Raw genomic sequence first — 19970 nt, forward strand, 5'->3', positions numbered from 1 at the left:
TTAGCAACGCTTCCCAAGTCTTTTGACTCCATAAAGAGATAAGACAGATATTTTGAATGCTATAACAATGGTGATTAACCACGACACATAATTATTTCTCTCTATATTTTCTTTTTGAATTCCCTTTATCTTTTCGTTCTTCCTTTGACTTTCTGAGACTTTTCTGGGCGGAGACACAGCGTGGCCTTATCCAAAGTTTTCTAAATGATTTCATTTGATAGAATTTAGCATTTTATTTTTGTATTGGTCATTCCATGAGGTTGGGATACAATTTGTGACGGTGTCCATTGTTACTTGGGTTCCGTAAAAATGAACATCTATTTCCCTGCATGTGGATTCCAAATTGACATTGTTATACATCTTGCAAGGCTGAATACAGAGGTGTGCGTTATTTTGACAGAGTAAATGACCTACTCTACAGGTCATGACAGGTGGTAACAGGTTTGGGATGCAACAAGGACACCGTCACAAATTGTGCCCCAACCTCATGGAATGAACCTTGTACAAAGAGGTGAAGAGAATCGAGGGGGAGCCGCTTTCATGCTGCCTTTATCTCAGTCGCCTTTTCATCTAGAAATGATGGGAAAATGCTGAAAACTCCTCTGTTGTGATGCATAAAACGATAGAGGGAAGGTCCAATTATGCAGATTCGTTAATACATTTCTTTTGTTCTTATGGGGTTATGGTTTACAGGGATGAATTTTGGTCTACTTTGCTACCTTTTTCAGCAACCATTTTTCTTATAATTGTAGGTTCTTCTGTGGGGTACTACACCGTGGTGCGACCGCGCTGGAGCGCTCCATCCTCGTTCAAGATTAAGTTCTACCACTTGCGCTCCTTGATACGGTGCGCTACTGTCTGTCTGGAGGATCGAGAGTGCGTTAGTTTTAACTACGCGGACGAGCCCGGTGAAGGATCTCTGAAATCCTGTGAACTCTTCGGCGGGTATTACAGCATAGCGCAACTGGCGCATACGCCCAAGGTGCATTATTTCACCTTAGAAAACCCAAAACAGATCAAGCGGGCATAAAAAAACCCAATTTCACTCAAGTTTGTGTGCGCGCGAAAACAACCATCCATCAGGAAAGAGTTTGTCTCAGGAGTTGACAAATAAAATAGCAAAATTGCTACAGAAAATATTATCTTTCATTAAACCGTTCAATTCCTAGTTGGACTGGAAAATAACAAGTTGGTCATATAAACACAACTGTCAGAATAAATCCCTCCTCGTTGGAATGTGTTAGAAATGGATAGCTATTAAAGTTAATATTGTAATTCCATTTACATGTGAGATAACAATTTAAGGTGAGTGTGATATCGGAATTTTAAGCATGGTAAATAGCTATTAGATGAATCAGATTATTGCAAAAGGTGTTCATTAATTCTACGGAAAGAATTATCTAACACTATTATATACAGGGGCATGATTTATTTATTTAAACTTGCAGTTGAAATAAACACACACAGTGACGGCACTATTCGTGTCCCGCTTTATACCATTCATTTTTTATTTCCTCAGATTTTGAAAATTAACATTTACCACTGCACAATCAAGATGCTATCTTTCGACACAAATGCCACCATTAAAAAGGATTAATTTAGGAACTAAAACTGACTCAAAACAAAATTATAATTGGATGAAGTTTTCAAACTTACATACTTGCACAAAAGATCACAAACTAGAATTGGAAAACCACCAATTTACTTCAAAAGCCACCCCTTCGTTGACGCAACATGCTTTTTAAGAGTTGCGCAGTTGTGCAGTGCTGAAAGACGACACGTGTACATATACGTACGTGTGAATTTGGATACACGATAATGTTCGAAGCATCTCGTCCTCTGAAATTAGCATAAATGCGTTTTATTTCCCACTTTTTAGGTGTGTGTGTGTGGGGGGGTTGTTAATCCCCACAGTACACGTCACTACGGCCGTAGACTGTGCTCTAACACTACTTTCCAAGAGTCACAAAATATGAATCAATGCATATTACTAAGAAATTTAAACGCGGTCACTCTGTTGACTTGGAGCTAAACATTGAAACATTAAAAATTGAACAGGAATAATATCACTTAATACGGTTTGCACTTAAATATTATCACAATGAACATTCAAAATTACCAATGGACCAAATCTTATGAAATAATGTTTTTAGAAAAGAAATTGTAGTTACATGTTATTTTCAATTGACTCAGCAAGGTCTACGGGGTCACTGACCTTATGAACCTCCACCATCCCAATCATCGGCTGAGTGGGTGTAGAAACGGGCGTGACTTTGGGTGGAGTCATGGGCGTGGCTCCTTGGTACCTTGGCTTGATGAGCTTGGGTTTGGGCAGGGCGACTCCTTTGTTCTTGAACATCAGGCGGTCCAGCGCGTGAACTGAATTATCCCTAGAAAAATAATAGTTTAAGAAAGAATCAGAGTATACTGACACATTTGCATCTGTTTGCCAGTACCCTTAACAGATCTTGTTTTCGTTGAAGAAAAGGCCTTTCCAATGACGAGGTGAAATTGTTGAGGATGTTCAAAAATAATCTCGCAAATTGTTCGTCAAGACACGATAATCATGATTTTTCGGCGACATTTTGTTTCGTTTCATATTCTGTGTCACGTCTGAACGAGCATGAGCAACAAAACGACACAATTAACAGACCGCCATCTTACTTCTTGCAAATGTAACGGCAGACGAAAGCTGCTGGAATGCCGAGTAGAACAAGACAAACTCCGACGGGTACCAGCCAAGCCAGTTTGCCTGCAACCAAAAAAAAAAAATTGTTAAGAGAATTTAGAACAACCATTCTGAAAAGCTGAAGTGAAATTTAGGATGGAATTTTGATAGCAAGATAATGATACTAAATTATCAAATCGCCTGTTCCTTTTTATCAGCTTCATAACTGAGGTACACCCCCTTAAATTTGTTTCTTTTCAAAACTTACTTTTCTTTTTCTGTTCAGGTGTATCCACCAATTCCTCGTCGTCACCATTATCGTCTGGCTGTTCTGCTATGTTAGGTTTTAGGGTCTCAAGATCGTCTGGAAGGAATAATTAATAAAATTTAGGGAAAAAAACACATTTTGTGTCTAATTTAGGAAAATTGATTTGTTGCTGCCCAGAGAAGGAATGAAAAATAATGGTGATGACTTGACACGTACCAGGTGGGCGGGAACTGCTTTCATAAGTACGCATTGTGTTTGTCGTTTCCATGGTAATAGTTGTCACCTGTCCATCTATGATCTCCTCTGTAGTTGGGTCAGATATCAACCTGAGGTTGTCTGTGTTCCTCTCGGTGATCCTGCCCTTGGGAGACAAAGACACTGTCACCTCTGCTTCCTGGTTACTTGGCGTCTGTGTAGTTTCAGTTAATTGGACCATCTCTGGGGTACCCATCTGTCTGTTCTCCGCTGGCGTCGTCGGCATATCATCTGCCCCAGGTTGCTTGAAAGAAACGGTGGGTGTTTGGCCCTGTGGGCTGGCTGTTCGTGCCAGGGTGCCGCTGGCTGTGGTTTCTTCCAAATCTTGATTAAAGATGCAGAGTGCAAAGAAGTTTCAACCAAAGGTCATGCCCTCACCTTCAGTTTGACAAAGTAGTTGTTGTAAAATGAAGAACTACATTCCATCAGACGTCACTGATTACGATGGGCACTGTAACGTCATAGCAAAGTTACCAACTGCCTGAAGTTGTAACCAGATGGTTGTGAAATCGAGTTAACAGCTCGTGCCGTATTTTGAAAGGTAAGCCTCGGACAAGTCGAGATGAAATGTCATTAATAAAACAACTAGGGCAATCCCTGGTCCGAGTATGGTATTAATTGAGGAATATAACGTCTTTCCCTACATAAATCATATACTCGTACAAGTTGTAATTGGTTCCACAGTGATTAGGAAATAAAAAGTATAACAACGTCAAATAAATGGATACCCACCTGAGCTAACTTGCACTGTACCAATGCCCAACCCACGGTTAATGGAACAGGTATACGTGCCATAATAATCCGCACTAAATGAATAAATGATCAGACGGTAATCGCCGGTGGTAGTCGAAGTCGCGTGCGCCGTCGTGTTGAATTTGCCGCCCTCTGTCGGCACGAGTAGTTCACCCAGAGTCGTGCTATCTTCCGAAGATAGCTGTCTGTGGTACCAGTCGACGGTGTAGATTCTGTCGCCGGAGACACGACAGAGAAGGTGAAAGGTCTGCCCGAGGACAGCGTCGCCAGTCGATTTAACTGTCACGTTACCGACAAAGCGGGCTGAAAGTTCATGCATTATAGAAAATAGCAACGTTAATGATTATCGATGTGACGAAACCCCTGCTCTACTGCGTGATATCACTTTAGTTGTTAGAGAATTTATCCTCACATTCCTTTGTAGAAAAGCTGTACTCGAGAGAAAAACCACACATTTGGTCAACTTACGCATTGCTACTTCCACGCCTTTTACAAGTTCTTGACGAGAAAACCTCGCCAGGCAAAGAACTACACCCAACTCATCGTTAACGTTCCCTGGATGCACGTCCACTCGGAGCGTTGACTTCGTCACACACTCGGTCACATTGGTGACTGTCTGTTCATATGCTAAGAATGGGACTTTTGAGCCGACATTCTCATCTGGGAATGCCCATTCTAGAATGGGATTTGGCCTTCCCCTGGCTCTGCATTCAAAGATGAGGGGGATACCTGGCGGAAGATGAAGCTGCCGAACCTCGGTGATTTCAAACGATACGTCTGAGTGACAAAGGAGAACATAATTATAGTTGATTGATTTATTAAGAAACACAGAAATTCCTCTTTTCGATGTAAGCATGACATGGTTCTTAACAATGCCTGTTTACCTCTAAGATGACCCCGAAGATATGCAATTAAGTATAACTGGTTACGTAAGAAGATGCGCCGACATGCGTGTTTAAACTTACTGATAGAGTTGCAGGTCATGATATCCTCGATCAGAGACTGGGTCAGTGCGCCTGCGTACACCCTCAAGTCGCTGAAGGCCGCTTCAGAGAATCCAAAAGAGGTGTTGGCGCCACCGACGACCAGGTTCACTTGACTATCATTTTTCACTTCGTGTGTGACATTGTGAGATTCCGCTGACACGTTGCCGTTTATGAAAACCTGAAGAAAAATTCATATATCCATATTCATAAGCAAAACTGTGACGTCTGTAAAGAGAACCTCCTTGTTACATTGGTATTAACACAAAAAGTCCTGCATTTTTAAAGATTTTGCTGGACGAATAGTCTCTTCTTTGCTTATTCATGGTTGGTTATTTAAGCATTTTTTAAAACAAATTTTTGCCGTAAGTAAATCTTGGGTTTACAAATTTAACAGAAAAACCCATGCAGTGAAATATGAAAGCACAACGAATACCTGAAGTCCAAGTTTGTGGTCAAAAACCAGAGCCAGGTGAAACCAAGACCCCTTCGGCACCTCGTTGTTGGCAACAATCGCCTCACCGAAACATTTTGTGGATGTACAGACTTTCAACCTGTAGGAATGGTCTGTTGCCGACTGGTAAAACGCAATACCGTGGGAAGACGAGCTCCAACCTCCGGAACTCAAAAAGAACCAATCGGAAGTCAGCGGGCCCGGTTCAAAAGCAAATACCCAGAGGGCGAAGGTCAACCCGCATGAGCAAAGCTCCAGGGACGATATGCACTCTCCGTCGAAGGCTCCAAGATCCAACGCGCTGTCGGTGCCGCTCAAGACGGCACAGGCGTGACCTACGACGGCCGGCGCGTCGATGTAGGTCACGCGACCCACCACTCGCGACTGTCGATCGCTCTCGGTCGAAGGGAAACTATGATTGGAGACAGAGGAGCAGGAGATGGGATCTTGATGGTCGAGGTTTGGTTCCTCGCTGAGCTCCCAGAACTCCAATAGAACAGGAACAGGAGGCTCTAGAAATAAATAAGAATAGTAACCCATAGGCCCTAGCTAGCTTGGCCGAGACGGGCTTCCAGAGCTACGGCTAGGTGTATTGTCTCTACGTCTCCATGTATTTCCAATTGAGCGAAGACCTAGACTTAGCTCTAGACAACAGATGCGGATGAAACCTTTAGCCATTTGTTACAACCCCTGGTCAAAAGGGGACCAGTGCCTGTTACTCTTTGATTTATCAGTTATCGACGATTGATAGAGAGGTTACGTGAGGGTTCTTGCCTACCGTCTTACTGCAGTAACAGGCATCAGTAACAAAATGGCAATACCGTTGACAAGCTTTAAACGGCCCTGCTTTGCTGTTCTTTTATCAGAATCAGTACAGCTATGGAACGCTAGTGTACCGGAGGGGGTACCATCTTATCTATGGAGGTACTGAAACCGTTAAACAAAATAGTAAAAATTAAATGATTAAAACTGCATCGACTTCATAGGAAACTCCCCACCAACTTACTTGCAAGGGGCTGAATCGTTTTCACAGCAATGGTGATGCCATCCCTCGCAAGGCAGACAATGGTCTTGTCTGAGTAGTCACGGCAAAGAAAGTCGACGATCGTTAAGAGAGATGACTTGAGGTCCGGGCGTGAGCTGTCCACCACGACATCAACGGCTGCACCCGCTGTAAACACTACAGCAGCCCAGGGGTGGGCGAGATCGAGCCATGCCCATTCCAGTCTGAGATCGGCTGAGATGGGTTGACCGCCGGTGGCGCTGCACTCCAGGCGAACGACAGTGTCGTTCGGGGAATGAAGTGGTCGGAGATTGACTGTTACGTCCGTGACTGTGAAATGAAAAAAAATAGGATGGGGTACAGAGAGATCAAGTGTAGCAAAACAGAAAGCTTAGACATAAAGATCAGAAACTGGGGAGGTGTGGAATGACACTATTGCCGACAAATGTTAACAACATTATACTCTGTAACCAACTGGATTCTTAGTGTTTAACATCGGCCAAAATATCAACTGCATATGCCTTCAGGTGATTCTTCCTAAAACCTAAATGCAGGTCAAAAGACGAGTGCCTACTGCAGCCTTGACTGTGTCTAGCTGCCTCACATCTTTATGTCTCAGTCTAATTACAGAGATTTATACCGGTATGGTTCAAGCTTCAGGATCATGGAGTACCAAACTGCAAGTGAAAATTTCAGACATTACCTATAGAATCCAGGCACCTGTAACGCACTTCGAAATCAGGACACGATCCGGTGTTATCTGCGTGCTGACAGCGGAATCCATTGGCGTTACAGAGATACGGAACCTCGGGAACGAATCCATTGGCCAGCAGGTCTTGCTTGGTCGTCTTCAGGCGACATTCTGCGCCTATGGGCTGGCTGCATAGGTCAGGGTACGCCTTGAGGACAGAATAAATGCAAAAGGCACTGTAAGTATGGACTTCCAGATGACATGTCGCACCCGTGAGGTGGATGCATAAATTGGTTTGTCAAGATTTATGAGGGCGACACAATATGCCTGTATATTTAGAAGAGTCCTGTAATATATTTTATGAACATTGGAAAGGAAACAATGTCCTTGGTGCGATACTCAAGGTGATATGATGATATCCAGCACCTGTGGCTTGGCTCAGAGAGATTTGCATACAGCTTGTGGGCGTGGTCAAGTAACGGGAGCCTCAAGACGACGCCAAGGACCAGTAAGCCGGTAGCAAAATATCCGAACATATACCAAAGCTGAATGAGCCCATGTGCACTAACCTGCTTCAAGTGAGTAGCCAAGGTTTCATCCTCCATGGATCCGTCAGGGTCCGAAGCATCATACCAAGGCGTCAAACGAAAGCGGGCTGACAAAGGCAAACGGTTGGAAGGTGTTATGAATGGAGTTTGCAACAGATACGTTTATAGAATCCACATGCCGTATGCATCTGGTTTTTATAAACGTACATGTGACAACTGCCAAACGCCATCTTGGATCCATCAATTGCCTTGATCGAATAAGAATGGGCTTAACCGCTCACTATTTATATACTTACGTTGTGGACACTGGTATCGAACTTCGTAGTCGTAGCACGTGCGTGTGTCGTCTACGCTCTGATCAGCACCGAGGCACTCCAAACCTGATGTTAACGTGCAGTTGATGCTCAGTAGCTGCCCAGTCTCATTAGATGGTGTGCCTTCATAGACTGTACGGCACTGGATGTCTTCGGGATACTGGCAGAGCATTTCATAGCCCTGAAAAAACGCGAGGAAAGACGAGACGAGGAGTTAAAGGCGGGAAATGGAAAGAAAAAGCACGGTCCATTTCTTGGATTGTCTGTGCCCCCGTCAACTCCTCCTTAAAGCACCCCCGGCACTGAAATTTTTAAACTGCGACACGGGAACACAGACGATATAGTCTGACTTGACTCAGGGGAACTCACAGCCTCATTTGAGGCGGGGCATCGGTATAGACTTAGAGACATAATATCACGGGTTAAATTTTCAAGAAACACCGACTACCATCATTCAAGACTGGTGTACGTTTAGAGGCCTATAGATATTAGTAGACTACAGGTGGGATGAACTCAATCCTTAACAGACATGTACCTGTTGGTGTTGGATTAACGTCTCTCTATCGTCACCATCCGCTGGGCTATCAGCGCTCAACCACGGCGTCCAGTATGAATCACCTGTAGGGGACGGCAAACATCGGCAGTTTGCAGTTAGTTAAGTTCATTTTAAATGTCACAGATCGATTTATTTTTGACAGCGTGACTACCTACGTTTCGGAATGGTGACCCTCTTGGACACACTACCCCCGCGAGCCGTGTCCACTGCCTCGCACACGAAGATGACATCAGATGAAAAGCTGAGATCGCGAGCGACCAAGATCGATCGTCTTCTATAGCTGTTGGGTGAACTCTCGTAAATAGCCACGTCTGCCGACGAGGAAACCGGCTCAAAGTACGCGCCGTCGACTGAGCGATGCCAGACGATAGTCGGTTGACTGCCAGCCTTGGCAAGGCACTCCAGCTCGACCCCAAAGCTGTCCTCGTGACTGTGCTTCCTCAGGTAGTGGATGAGAAGCTTGGATTCTGGTAAGAAAAACAGTTCGAGGAGCAGAAATCGGTAAATGGTGAAACTCTTGCCAAATGGTCCAATAAAGGGAACTGCGGTTGTGTTACAAGATATCTGAAATCATCATTAACATACAAATTATGCGTTTTTATCGATCAATCTCAATACGTAAAAAGCTTCAAACGTCATTAAATAGTGACTCGTACCCGAGGTTTCTTGAAGATATGCGTTTTGGACTTCTGTTTCGTTGAAAGCCTTGTAAAACATCTTGAAATTGCTGAAGTCTCCGTCAATCAGTTCTAGTGGCCACCCACTTGGATCGTTGTTTCTCGAAAACATGACGACATCGTCATAATTCGAAGCAGAACTGCCCCCGATGTCGACTGTGTCGGTGGACTCAACGAAAACACCGTCCTTGTAATAGTTTGTTCCAACCCCCGGCTCGTAGGTGAAGGAGTGGTGCGTCCAATGATCGTCGGGGAAGTAGCTCATTACGTTCAGTCTGAAAGCCTGTGAAGTAACGAAACCCCTAACATCAAAAACGAGATAGTCTCCTAAGTATAGTACCAAACCCCTCGCCTTTGAAGCATGACCACCGGTCGACATTATGATAGTTGTAGGAGTGAATGCTGGCGTTCTATTCCTCATCCAGAATGTCATAGTAAAGCCCGACGTGCAGCAGACAGGCTCGGAGATGCATCTGTCGTTACCTGATCCGTAGTTAATCCAACCTGCCTTCTGGTTCCTGACGGCACACAGGTGATCCGACGAGTCGAAGCTGTCGGTGACATCAAGGGTGCCACCTATGATGCCCGTCATGCCACCGGCAGTGGGGTAGATGGACGACACAGTACCTACACAGGTCACGGGTTCATCAGCGTCCACCGACGTCTTGGTGCTCATGTCCCAGTGGAAATGAGGCTCGGGCAGGGCATCTAGAAAACAAAAATCACAGATACAACATGGCAACTAACTCGTCAATCCGTCAAAGGCTGAGCCCGAAAGTCTTTGCTGGGGCTGGTACAGTACACCTGCTGTACAGAAGAGTCCGCTAGCGCTCGTCGGTGACTTCCATAATATACCTGCATTATTGCAAGGCGAAGCTAAAACATTCCGAAACAACCTGAAGGCCGGTTCATACTACTGGCTGGTGCTTTTTACACGAGAGACACCTTACACCAGTACACTGGTATGAATTAGTAAGGCACAAAGAAACACAAAGTCCATTCCAGAAAGGGTAGTCACTGGCAAAGCTTGCCCCGAATCATGGAGTATGGCAACAGCGTCTTTACACGATTCTACAGTACATGTAATGCTATTGAAATTAAACTAGCAAAAGGCTTGTTGAACTGTGTTTAATTTTAACAAATTTGGCCGAGGAAATATTTCATATGATGTTGCACATTCGGCTTTGTGTTTGTTTTTGCGCCAACTATGAACCGGCCTTTAAATGTGGACGCCAGTAAACGGTTTGTTCAATTTTTGAACAGACGAAAGAGACATGTCCTTTCCTTTTCATGGCATGGTGAATAAAATCTGGAGTATTTATCTTGATGTTGTTTTCACCTTCAAGATGCTTCCTGTTAGTTTTAAAGAGGACAGTAAAGGGAAAAAGGATAACGAGTGTGTGATTTTCACCTCCAGGGGTCGGACACTGGAATCTTATCTCGTAATCCAGACATCTTCGCGAGTCGGCTTGGTCGGCGTCTCGGCACAGCAACCCTCCGGTAGGAGAACAGCCGGTGACCAGCGTCTGCCCTGCAGTCACGTGGTCGGCGTGTAGGAATCGAACCCGGCAGTTGGCGTGGGTAGGAGTGGGGCACACGGCGGGATGCACCTGCACAGAGTTACGATATTTGCATTTGTGAGAGAGATGTAAACCGTAGGAACAGTCAAAACCGCATCAAGTGGGATGCGGTCACCATGCTAATGTGTTGAGGGGGAAAGCTCATGTGCAGCAAGGTATGAGACGGAGAGAGCCCCCCCCCTGTTTTGTGTTGGTCATTGTCTCGCAGGAATCTGGGGAATTCCTTTCAGACATCTTGGGGGGATGTGTTAAGTAACAAAAGTCTGGAATGTGTATAGGGATTGGATATGTTGGGGGGGTACCCCTCGGTCTCATTTCTTGCTGGGTATAGGAAAGCTAACAAGTTGACACGAAAAGACCGATAGAGAGTAAAAGCCGACAAATGAACACACTCCTCAAGATTAGAGTCCAGATCAAACTGTTTCAGGGCTGCCCGTCAACGGTAAGCAATGGCGTCCAGCCTGGGGACCGTGGGATTTTGAAACAATGGACTGACAAACAAACAGACCGGCAGCGCCGTATACATGACAAGGAGAGCGACTAACCACTCGGACCGCTGCATGAGTTTCATCGTCGGTTCCGTCTGCAGGATTGTCCACGTTGTACCATGCCGTCCAGCTGGTGGGCGGTACAGTGGGAGGCATCGGTGATTCTGAGCGAAAAATACGATAGGATCAGGCGTATGGCGTAGCGGCGTATCCAGCTGTCGGCGTTGAGGGGCTACAAATGCGAATTTATAGTTTCGGGCTTATGCAACATGATGTTGGGAGAGAAAAATATATCAAAAGCCTAACTCAAAATCCTTGAGGGGGGCAAGTTGCACCTGCCCCCCCTCCCCGCTGGATACGCCACTGATTGAGTCGATACTGCTCGTTCGATATTACAGTAGCTATAATCGAAAAGATCTGTGGACTCACCGTCAACACACTGGCCACAGACGCGCTTCACGCCAAGCAAAACCACCTGCAACACAAGGAAATGTGGGGTGCTCATAAATCAAAGTGTTCAGTCACAGCTTTGTTCGTTGTGTTCAACGCGCTTAGCAAAAGCAGTGGGCTCTACCAGATGTAGTTGGGGGGGAAATGCCCAAAATAATGCCAAATCTATGTTTGTCAGAAGATATTTAGGACGTTTGTTGAAAACATTTTGAAGTTACGGAGGATGTTGGAGTTTTCAAAACTAGTAGATTCTACGTCATTGCTACAAAGAACGGAGATATCTCGAGGCTGAAGATCCCAACCCGCCCCTTCAGTTTTCCGAAGCTTCATCGAGGCTGGTAACCTATCCGGAAAGTGCTGCAGCGAACAACTTTCGTTAATTAATGCGATACAAGAATATACTCACAAGCAAAACGACTGCACGTTTTCCGTTCATCTTGTTCAAAGCTCACCCTAGAACATCGCGGTTGACAAAGGCTGTGGTTGCTCAGAGCGGATCTGTCATGTTTGTCGTCACCTCGACAACGTTCTCCAGATGAAGGATACGTTCAACGCCGCTTCAGCTTGCGTTACGCTGGCGTGATATTGCTGGCCACGCTCTTCACCCCTGAGACGCGGCAGAGACTGCCGGGCGAAAACGAAATTGCCCGTTCCCCATTGATTGTTGCCCGCCTTTCTGATTAATTACTGGGTGAAGAGACGAAGAAACGCGCAACATGGAGCCCTGGATAGCGAGGCATTTTTTAATGCGAGCGGAATTTGCTTTCTCATCGGTGCATACAACCGGTTTATTGAGGTTGTAAGTGAAGTAGAATCCTCGACCAGCGAGTTTTGAATACACCTCGTAGTTTTGGCTACTTAGTGCACCGTTCACCGCTTGAAGGGGTTGTCATACCCCTCCAGCAGCTGACCAATTTTCACGCTACAAGGCCAACTTGAAAATAGATCACGTAAAAAATTCCTGAATTGGTTGTTGAATTGCTTAGAACGCAAGAGAAAGAATCAAAGATTTCAAGAATTCCAGTAGAAAAAAATGAAATTCATTTCAATTTGACAACTGAAATAAAACATACCGAGTGACTGCACAATTTCTGTCCCGTTTAATGTCATTACTATTCCACTTTCTATTTCCTCAGATGATGAAAATAAACATTTAACACTGCAAAATCAAACTGCTATCTTTCGACACAACTGTCGACATTAAAAGCTAATTTAGGAACTAAAACTTAATCGAAACAAAATTCTAAGAATAGGATGAAGTTTTCAAACTTAAATGTTTTTTCAACAAACTATTACAAACTGTCTTGGAAAACCACAAGCTTATTTCAAAAGCTCCCAATTCGTTGACGCAACAGGTGTTTTGCGAGTTGCGCAACAACAAGACATGTACATGTACGCACGTGTGAACTTGGATGCACGATAATGTTCGACGAATCTCGTCCTCTAAAATTAGCTTAAATTTTGGAGTGAATGCGGCTGTTCTCCATTTTTCTGATTTTTGTTTCCCAGTTTTGGGGTGTGTGTTTGGCGGGGGAGGGGTGTAAAATCCCCAAAGTACACGTCACTAAGTCCGTAGACTATGCTCTAACACTAGTTTTCAAGAGTCAAAATATATACACACATGTAAGTCAAATTTTTCTATGGCTAAAGAAATTTTTACACTATCATTCTGTTGACTTCAAGCGAAACATTGAAACATTAAAAATTGAACAGGAATAATATCACTAACGGTTTGCACTTAAATATCATGACAATGAACATTCAAAATTATCAATGGACCGACTCTTATGAAATAATGTTTTAAGAAAAGAAACTGTAGTTACATGTTATTTTCAATTGACTCAGCAAGGTCTACGGGGCCACTGACCTTATGAACCTCCACCATCCCAATCATCGGCTGAGTGGGTGTAGAAACGGGCGTGGCTTTGGGTGGGGTCATGGGCGTGGCTCCTTGGTACCGTGGCTTGATGAGCTTGGGCTTGGGCAGGGCGACTCCTTTGTTCTTGAACATCAGGCGGTCCAGCGCGTGAACTGAATTATCCCTAGAAAAAGAATAGTTTAAGAGAGAATCAGAGTATACCGACATATTTGCATCTGTTTGCCAGTACCCCTAAAAGAACTGGTTTTGTTGAAGATATAAAGCCTTTCCAATGACGGGGTCAAATCATTGAGGATGTTCCAAAAGTAATTGTTCATCAGGAAACAATAATCGTGATCATTCGGCGCCATTTTGTTTCATTTTATTTTCTGTGTCTGTACGACTATGCGCAACAGAACGATAAGTAACGGACCGCCATCTTACTTCTTGCAAATGTAATGACAGACGAAAGCTGCAGGAATGCCGAGTAGAACGAGACAAACTCCGACGGGTACCAGCCAAGTCAGTTTGCCTGCAACCGAATTGAAAAAACCACATGCAGTTTGGGATAAGAATAATGGAACCCGACTAAGCGACGATTCAGAGCGAGCATTTGTGCTGGGAACTTGAACAACCATTCTGAGCTGCTGAAGTGGAAATTAGGATGGAAGTTCGATAGCAAGATAATAATACTAAATTATCAAATCCCCTGTTCCTTTTTATCATTTACATAACTGAGGTGCATCTCCTTAAATTTGTTTCTGTCCAAAACTCACTTTTCTTTTTCTGTTCAGGTTTATCCACCAATTCCTTGTCGTCACCATTATCGTCTGGCTGTTCTGCTATGTTAGGTTTTAGGGTCTCAATATCGTCTGGAAGGAATAACTAAAAAGATTTAGGGGAAAAACCACATTTGTTTGGAATTTAAGAAAAATGAGCATTTGCTGCCGAGAGAAGGAATGAACAATATTGCTGATGATTTGCCACGTACCAGGTGGGCGGGAACTGCTTTCATAAGCAGGCATTGTCGTTTCTATGGTAACAGTTGTTACCTCTCCATCTCTAATCTCCTCTGTAGTCGGGTCAGATGTCAACCTGAGGTTGTCTGTGTACCTCTCGGTGATCCTGCCCGTGGGAGACAATGACATTGTCATCTCTGCTGCCCGGTTACTTGGCGCCTTCGAAGTGTCAGTTAATAGGACCATCTCTGGAGTACCTGTCTGTCTGTTCTCCGCTGGCGTCGTCGGCGTATTACCTGCCCCAGGTTGTTTGAAAGAAACGATGGGTGTTTGGCCCTGTGGGCTGGCTGTTTGTGCCAGGGTGCCGCTGGCTGTCCTTTCTTCCAAATCTTGATTACAGATAGACCGAGGGTGCAAAAATGTTTCAACCAAAGGTCATGCCCAAGCGTATTAACCTCACCTTCATTTTGACAAAATAGTTGTAGTGAAACGAAGAACTATATTCCATCAGACGTCACTGATTACGATGGGCACTGTAACATCATAGCAAAGTTACCAACTGTCTGAAGTTGTAACCAGGTGGTTGTGAAATCGAGTTAACAGCTCGTGCCGTATTTTGAAATGTAAGCCTCGGACAAGTCGAGATGAAATGTCATTAATAAAACAACTAGGGCAATCACTGATCCGAGTATGGTATTAACTGAGGAATATAACGTCTTTCCCTACATAAATCAAAGATCTGCTACTCGTACAAGTTGTAATTGGTGTCACAGTGATTAGGATATAAAAAGTATAACAACGCCAAATAAATGGATACCCACCTGAGCTTACTTGCACTGTATCAATGCCTAACCCACGGTTAATGGAACAGGTATACGTGCCATAATAATCCGCACTAAATGAGTAAATAATCAGACGGTAATCGCCGGTGGTAGTCGTAGTCGCGTGCGCCGTCGTGTTGAATTTGCCGCCCTCTGTCGGCACGAGTAGTTCACCCAGAGTCGTGCTATCTTCCGACGATAGCTGTCTGTGGTACCAGTCGACAGTGTAGATTCTGTTGCCGGAGACACGACAGAGAAGGTGAAAGGTCTGCCCGAGGACGGCGTCGCCAGTCGATTTAACTGTCACGTTACCGACAAAGCGGGCTGGAAGTTCATGCATTATAGAAAATAGCAACGTTAATGATTATCGATGTGACAAAACCCCTGTTCTACTGCGTGATATCACTTTAGTTAGAGAATTTATCCTCACATTCCTTTGTAGAAAAGCTGTACTCGACAGAAAAACCACACATTTGGTCAACTTACGCATTGCTACTTCCACGCCTTTTACAAGTTCTTGACGAGAAAACCTCGCCAGGCAAAGAACTACGCCCAACTCGTCGTTAACGTTCCCTGGATTCACGTCCACTCGGAGCGTTGACTTCGTCACACACTCGGTCACATTGGTGACTGTCTGTTCAAATGCTAAGGATGGGACTTTTGACCCGACATTCTCATCTGGGAATGCCCATTCTAGAATGGGATTTGGCCTTCCCCTGGCTCTGCATTCAAAGATGAGGGGGATACCTGGCGGAAGATGAAGCTGCCGAACCTCGGTGATTTCAAACGATACGTCTGAGTGGCAAAGGACAACATAATTATAGTTGATTGATTTATTAAGAAACACAGAAATTCCTCTTTTCGATGTAAGCATGACATGGTTCTTAACAATGCCTTTTTACCTCTAAGATGACCCCGAAGATATGCAATTAAGTATAACTGGTTACTTAAGAAGATGCACCGACATGCGTGTTTAAACTTACTGATAGAGTTGCAGGTCATGATATCCTCGATCAGAGACTGGGTCAGTGCGCCTGCGTACACCCTCAAGTCGCTGAAGGCCGCTTCAGAGAATCCAAAAGAGGTGTTGGCGCCACCAACGACCAGGTTCACTTGACTATCACTTTTCACTTCGTTTGTGACACTGTGAGATTCCGCTGACACGTTGCCGTTTATGAAAACCTGAAAAATTCATATATCCATATTCATAAGCCAAACTGTGACGTCTGTAAAGAGAACCTCCTTGTTACATTGGTATTAACACAAAAAGTCCTGCATTTTAAAGATTTTGCTGGACGAATAGTCTCTTCTTTGCTGATTTATTTTTGGTTATTTAAGCATTTTAAAAAAAAAAAATTGCAGTAAGGAAATCCTGGGTTTACAAATTTAACAGAAAAACCCATGCAGTGAAATATGAAAGCACAACGAATACCTGAAGTCCAAGTTTGTGGTCAAAAACCAGAGCCAGGTGAAACCAAGACCCCTTCGGCACCTCGTTGTTGGCAACAATCGCCTCACCGAAACATTTTGTGGATGTACAGACTTTCAACCTGTAGGAATGGTCTGTTGCCGACTGGTAAAACGCAATACCGTGGGAAGACGAGCTCCAACCTCTGGAACTCAAAAAGAACCAATCGAAAGTCAGCGGGCCCGGGTCAAACGCCATGACCCAGAGGGCGAAGGTCAACCCGCATGAGCAAAGCTCCAGGGACGATATGCATTCTCCGTCGAAGGCTCCAAGATCCAACGCGCTGTCGGTGCCGCTCAAGACGGCACAGGCGTGACCTACGACGGCCGGCGCGTCGATGTAGGTCACGCGACCCACCGCTTGCGACTTTCGATCGCTCTCGGTCGAAGGGAAACTATGATTGGAGACAGAGGAGCAGGAGGTGGGATCTTGATGGTCGAGGTTTGGTTCCCCGCTCAGCTCCCAGAACTCCAACAGAACAGGAACTGGAGGCTCTGGAAATAAATAAGAAGAGTAATCCTGAGGCCCTAGCTAGCTTGTGCTACGGCCGTGGCCGAGACAGGCTTCCAGAGCTACGACTAGGTTTATTGTCTGTACGACTCCACATATTTCCAATGGAGTGAAGACCCTGACTTGGCTCTAGACAACAGATGCGGATGAAACCTATAGCCAATTGGTACTCCTACCGCCCTTCCATTAAGTTATAACCCCTGGTCAAAAAGGGGACCAGTGTCTGTTTATACTCTTTGATTTATCAGTTATCGACGATTGGTAGAGAGGTCACGTGAGGGTTCTCGCCTACCGTCTTACTGCAGTAATAGGCATCCGTAACAAAATGGCATGCAACACCGTTGACAAGCTTTAAACGGCCGTGCTTTGCTGTCTTTTTATCAGACTCAGTACAGCTATGGAACGCTAGTGTACCGGAGGGGGTACCATCTTATCTAGGGAGGTACTGGAACCGTAAAACAAACTTCAATAGTAAAAATTAAATACATAAAACTGCATCGACTCCATGGGAACTCCCGACCAACTTACTTGCAAGGGGCTGAATCGTTTTCACAGCAATGGTGATGCCATCCCTCGCAAGGCAGACAATGGTCTTGTCTGAGTAGTCACTGCAAAGAAAGTCGACGATCGTTAAGAGAGATGACTTGAGGTCCGGGCGTGAGCTGTCCACCACGACATCAACGGCTGCACCCGCTGTAAACACTACAGCAGCCCAGGGGTGGGCCAGATCGAGCCATGCCCATTCCAGTCTGAGATCGGCTGAGATGGGTTGACCGCCGGTGGCGCTGCACTCCAGGCGAACGACAGTGTCGTTCGGGGAATGAAGTGGTCGGAGATTGACTGTTACGTCCGTGACTGTGAAATGAAAAAAAAATAGGATGGGGTACAGAGAGATCAAGTGTAGCAAAACAGAAAGCTTAGACATAAAGATCAGAAACTGGGGAGGTGTGGAATGACACTATTGCCGACAAATGTTAACAGCATTATACTCTGTAACCAACTGGATTCTTACTGTTTAACATCGGCCAAAATATCAACTGCATACGCCTTCAGGTGATTCTTCCCCAAACATAAATGCAGGTCAAAAGACGAGTGCCTACTGCAGCCTTGACTGTGTCTAGCTGCCTCACATCTTTATGTCTCAGTGTAATTACAGAGATTTATACCCGTACGGTTCAAGCTTCAGGATCATGGAGTACCAAACTGCAAGTGAAAATTCAGACATTACCTATAGAATCCGGGCACCTGTAACGCACTTCGAAATCAGGACACGATCCGGTGTTATCTGCGTGCTGACAGCGGAATCCGTTGGCATTACAGAGATACGGAACCTCGGGAACGAATCCACTAGCCAGCAGGTCTTGCTTGGTCGTCTTCAGGCGACATTCTGCGCCTATGGGCTGGTTGCATAGGTCAGGGTACGCCTTGAGGACAGAATAAATGCAAAAGGCACTGTAAGTATGGACCTCCAGACGACATGTTGCACCCGTGAGGTGGATGCATAAATTGGTTTGTCAAGATTTATGAGGGCGACACAATATGCCTGTATATTTAGAAGAGTCCTGTAATATATTTTATGAACATTGGAATGGAAACAATGTCCTTGGTGTGATGCTCAAGGTGATATGATGATATCCAGCACCTGTGGCTTGGCTCAGAGAGATTTGCATACAGCTTGTGGGCGTGGTCAAGTAACGGGAGCCTCAAGACGACGCCCAGGACCAATAAGCCGGTAGCAAAAATCCGAACATATACCAAAGCTGAATGAATCCATGTGCACTAACCTGCTTCAAGTGAGTAGCCAAGGTTTCATCCTCCACGGATCCGTCAGGGTCCGAAGCATCATACCAAGGCGTCCAACGAAAGCGGGCTGACAAAGGCAAACGGTTAGAAGGTGTTATGAATGGAGTTTGCAACAGATACGTTTATAGAATCCACATGCCGTATGCATCTGGTTTTTACAAACGTACATGTGACAACTGCCAAACGCCATCTTGGATCCATCAATTGCCTTGATCGAATAAGAATGGGCTTAACCGCTCACTATTTATATACTTACGTTGTGGACACTGGTATCGAACTTCGTAGTCGTAGCACGTGCGTGTGTTGTCTACGCTCTGATCAGCACCGAGGCACTCCAAACCTGATGTTAACGTGCAGTTGATGCTCAGTAGCTGCCCAGTCTCATTGGATGGTGTGCCTTCATAGACTGTACGGCACTGGATGTCTTCGGGATACTGGCAGAGCATTTCATAGCCCTGAAAAATACGCGATGAAAGACGAGACGAGGAGTTAAAGGCGGGAAATGGAAAGAAAAAGCACCCCCGGCACTGACATTTTCAAACTGCGACACGGGAACACAGACGATATAGTCTGACTTGACCCAGGGGGAACTCACAGCCTCATTTTCAAGAAACACCGACTACCATCATTCAAGACTGATGTAAGTTTAGGGGCCTATAGATATTAGTAGACTACAGGTGGGATGAACTCAATCCTTCCCAGACATGTACCTGTTGGTGTTGGATTAACGTCTCTCTATCGTCACCATCCGCTGGGCTATCAGCACTCAACCACGGCGTCCAGTATGAATCACCTGTAGGGGACGGCAAACATCGGCAGTTTGCAGTTAGTTAAGTTCATTTTAAATGTCACAGATCGATTTA

The 19970-nt window shown here is 45.0% G+C and overlaps 2 protein-coding genes across 5 annotated transcripts in view; both read right to left on the reverse strand.

Annotated features, from left to right (window-relative positions):
• Positions 1 to 1787: 1787 nt before the first annotated feature.
• Positions 1788 to 19970, reverse strand: part of LOC110978922 (uncharacterized) — a 34557-nt gene continuing 16374 nt past the window's right edge. For 2 of the 4 annotated variants that reach the window (XM_087148539.1, XM_087148536.1), the window contains exons 7-19: positions 19818 to 19900; positions 19364 to 19562; positions 19089 to 19174; positions 18533 to 18728; positions 17833 to 18159; positions 16759 to 17288; positions 16310 to 16508; positions 15813 to 16121; positions 15327 to 15650; positions 3153 to 3515; positions 2937 to 3032; positions 2665 to 2752; positions 1788 to 2390 (exon numbers count right to left, since the gene is read on the reverse strand). In XM_087148539.1, coding sequence (XP_087004665.1) covers positions 2168 to 2390; positions 2665 to 2752; positions 2937 to 3032; positions 3153 to 3515; positions 15327 to 15650; positions 15813 to 16121; positions 16310 to 16508; positions 16759 to 17288; positions 17833 to 18159; positions 18533 to 18728; positions 19089 to 19174; positions 19364 to 19562; positions 19818 to 19900 — 3023 coding nt within the window. In that variant the 3' untranslated portion in view covers positions 1788 to 2167. Of the gene's footprint in view, positions 2391 to 2664; positions 2753 to 2936; positions 3033 to 3152; positions 3516 to 12768; positions 13731 to 13990; positions 14079 to 14322; positions 14419 to 14537; positions 14895 to 15326; positions 15651 to 15812; positions 16122 to 16309; positions 16509 to 16758; positions 17289 to 17832; positions 18160 to 18532; positions 18729 to 19088; positions 19175 to 19363; positions 19563 to 19817; positions 19901 to 19970 lie in introns of those variants that run through there. The other 2 variants (XM_087148538.1, XM_087148537.1) reach the window with 2 other exon arrangements.
• Positions 4014 to 12623, reverse strand: LOC147796097 (uncharacterized). The gene is made up of 14 exons (XM_087148554.1): positions 12095 to 12623; positions 11668 to 11713; positions 11296 to 11402; positions 10582 to 10780; positions 9150 to 9878; positions 8649 to 8960; positions 8473 to 8555; positions 7920 to 8118; positions 7645 to 7730; positions 7088 to 7283; positions 6388 to 6714; positions 5601 to 5893; positions 4910 to 5108; positions 4014 to 4156 (listed from the first exon to the last, which is right to left on the reverse strand). The coding sequence occupies exons 1-14, from the start codon at positions 12122 to 12124 to the stop codon at positions 4014 to 4016; spliced, it is 2949 nt and encodes a 982-aa protein (XP_087004680.1). The 5' UTR covers positions 12125 to 12623.

This window comes from Acanthaster planci, linkage group LG18 (assembly GCF_054643075.1).
Source record: "Acanthaster planci isolate LZ-2023a linkage group LG18, COTS_SCS, whole genome shotgun sequence".
NCBI lineage: Eukaryota > Metazoa > Echinodermata > Asteroidea > Valvatida > Acanthasteridae > Acanthaster > Acanthaster planci.

Coding starts and splice junctions, on each gene's coding strand:
- LOC147796097 (XM_087148554.1), bottom strand. CDS start 12,124: ATGAACGGAAAACGTGCAGTCGTTTTGCTT. Junction 9,879..10,581: donor CCAGTGTCCGACCCCTGGAG/GTGAAAATCACA, acceptor TTTGTTTTCTAG/ATGCCCTGCCCGAGCCTCAT. Junction 8,556..8,648: donor GAGGGTCACCATTCCGAAAC/GTAGGTAGTCAC, acceptor CGTCCCCTACAG/GTGATTCATACTGGACGCCG.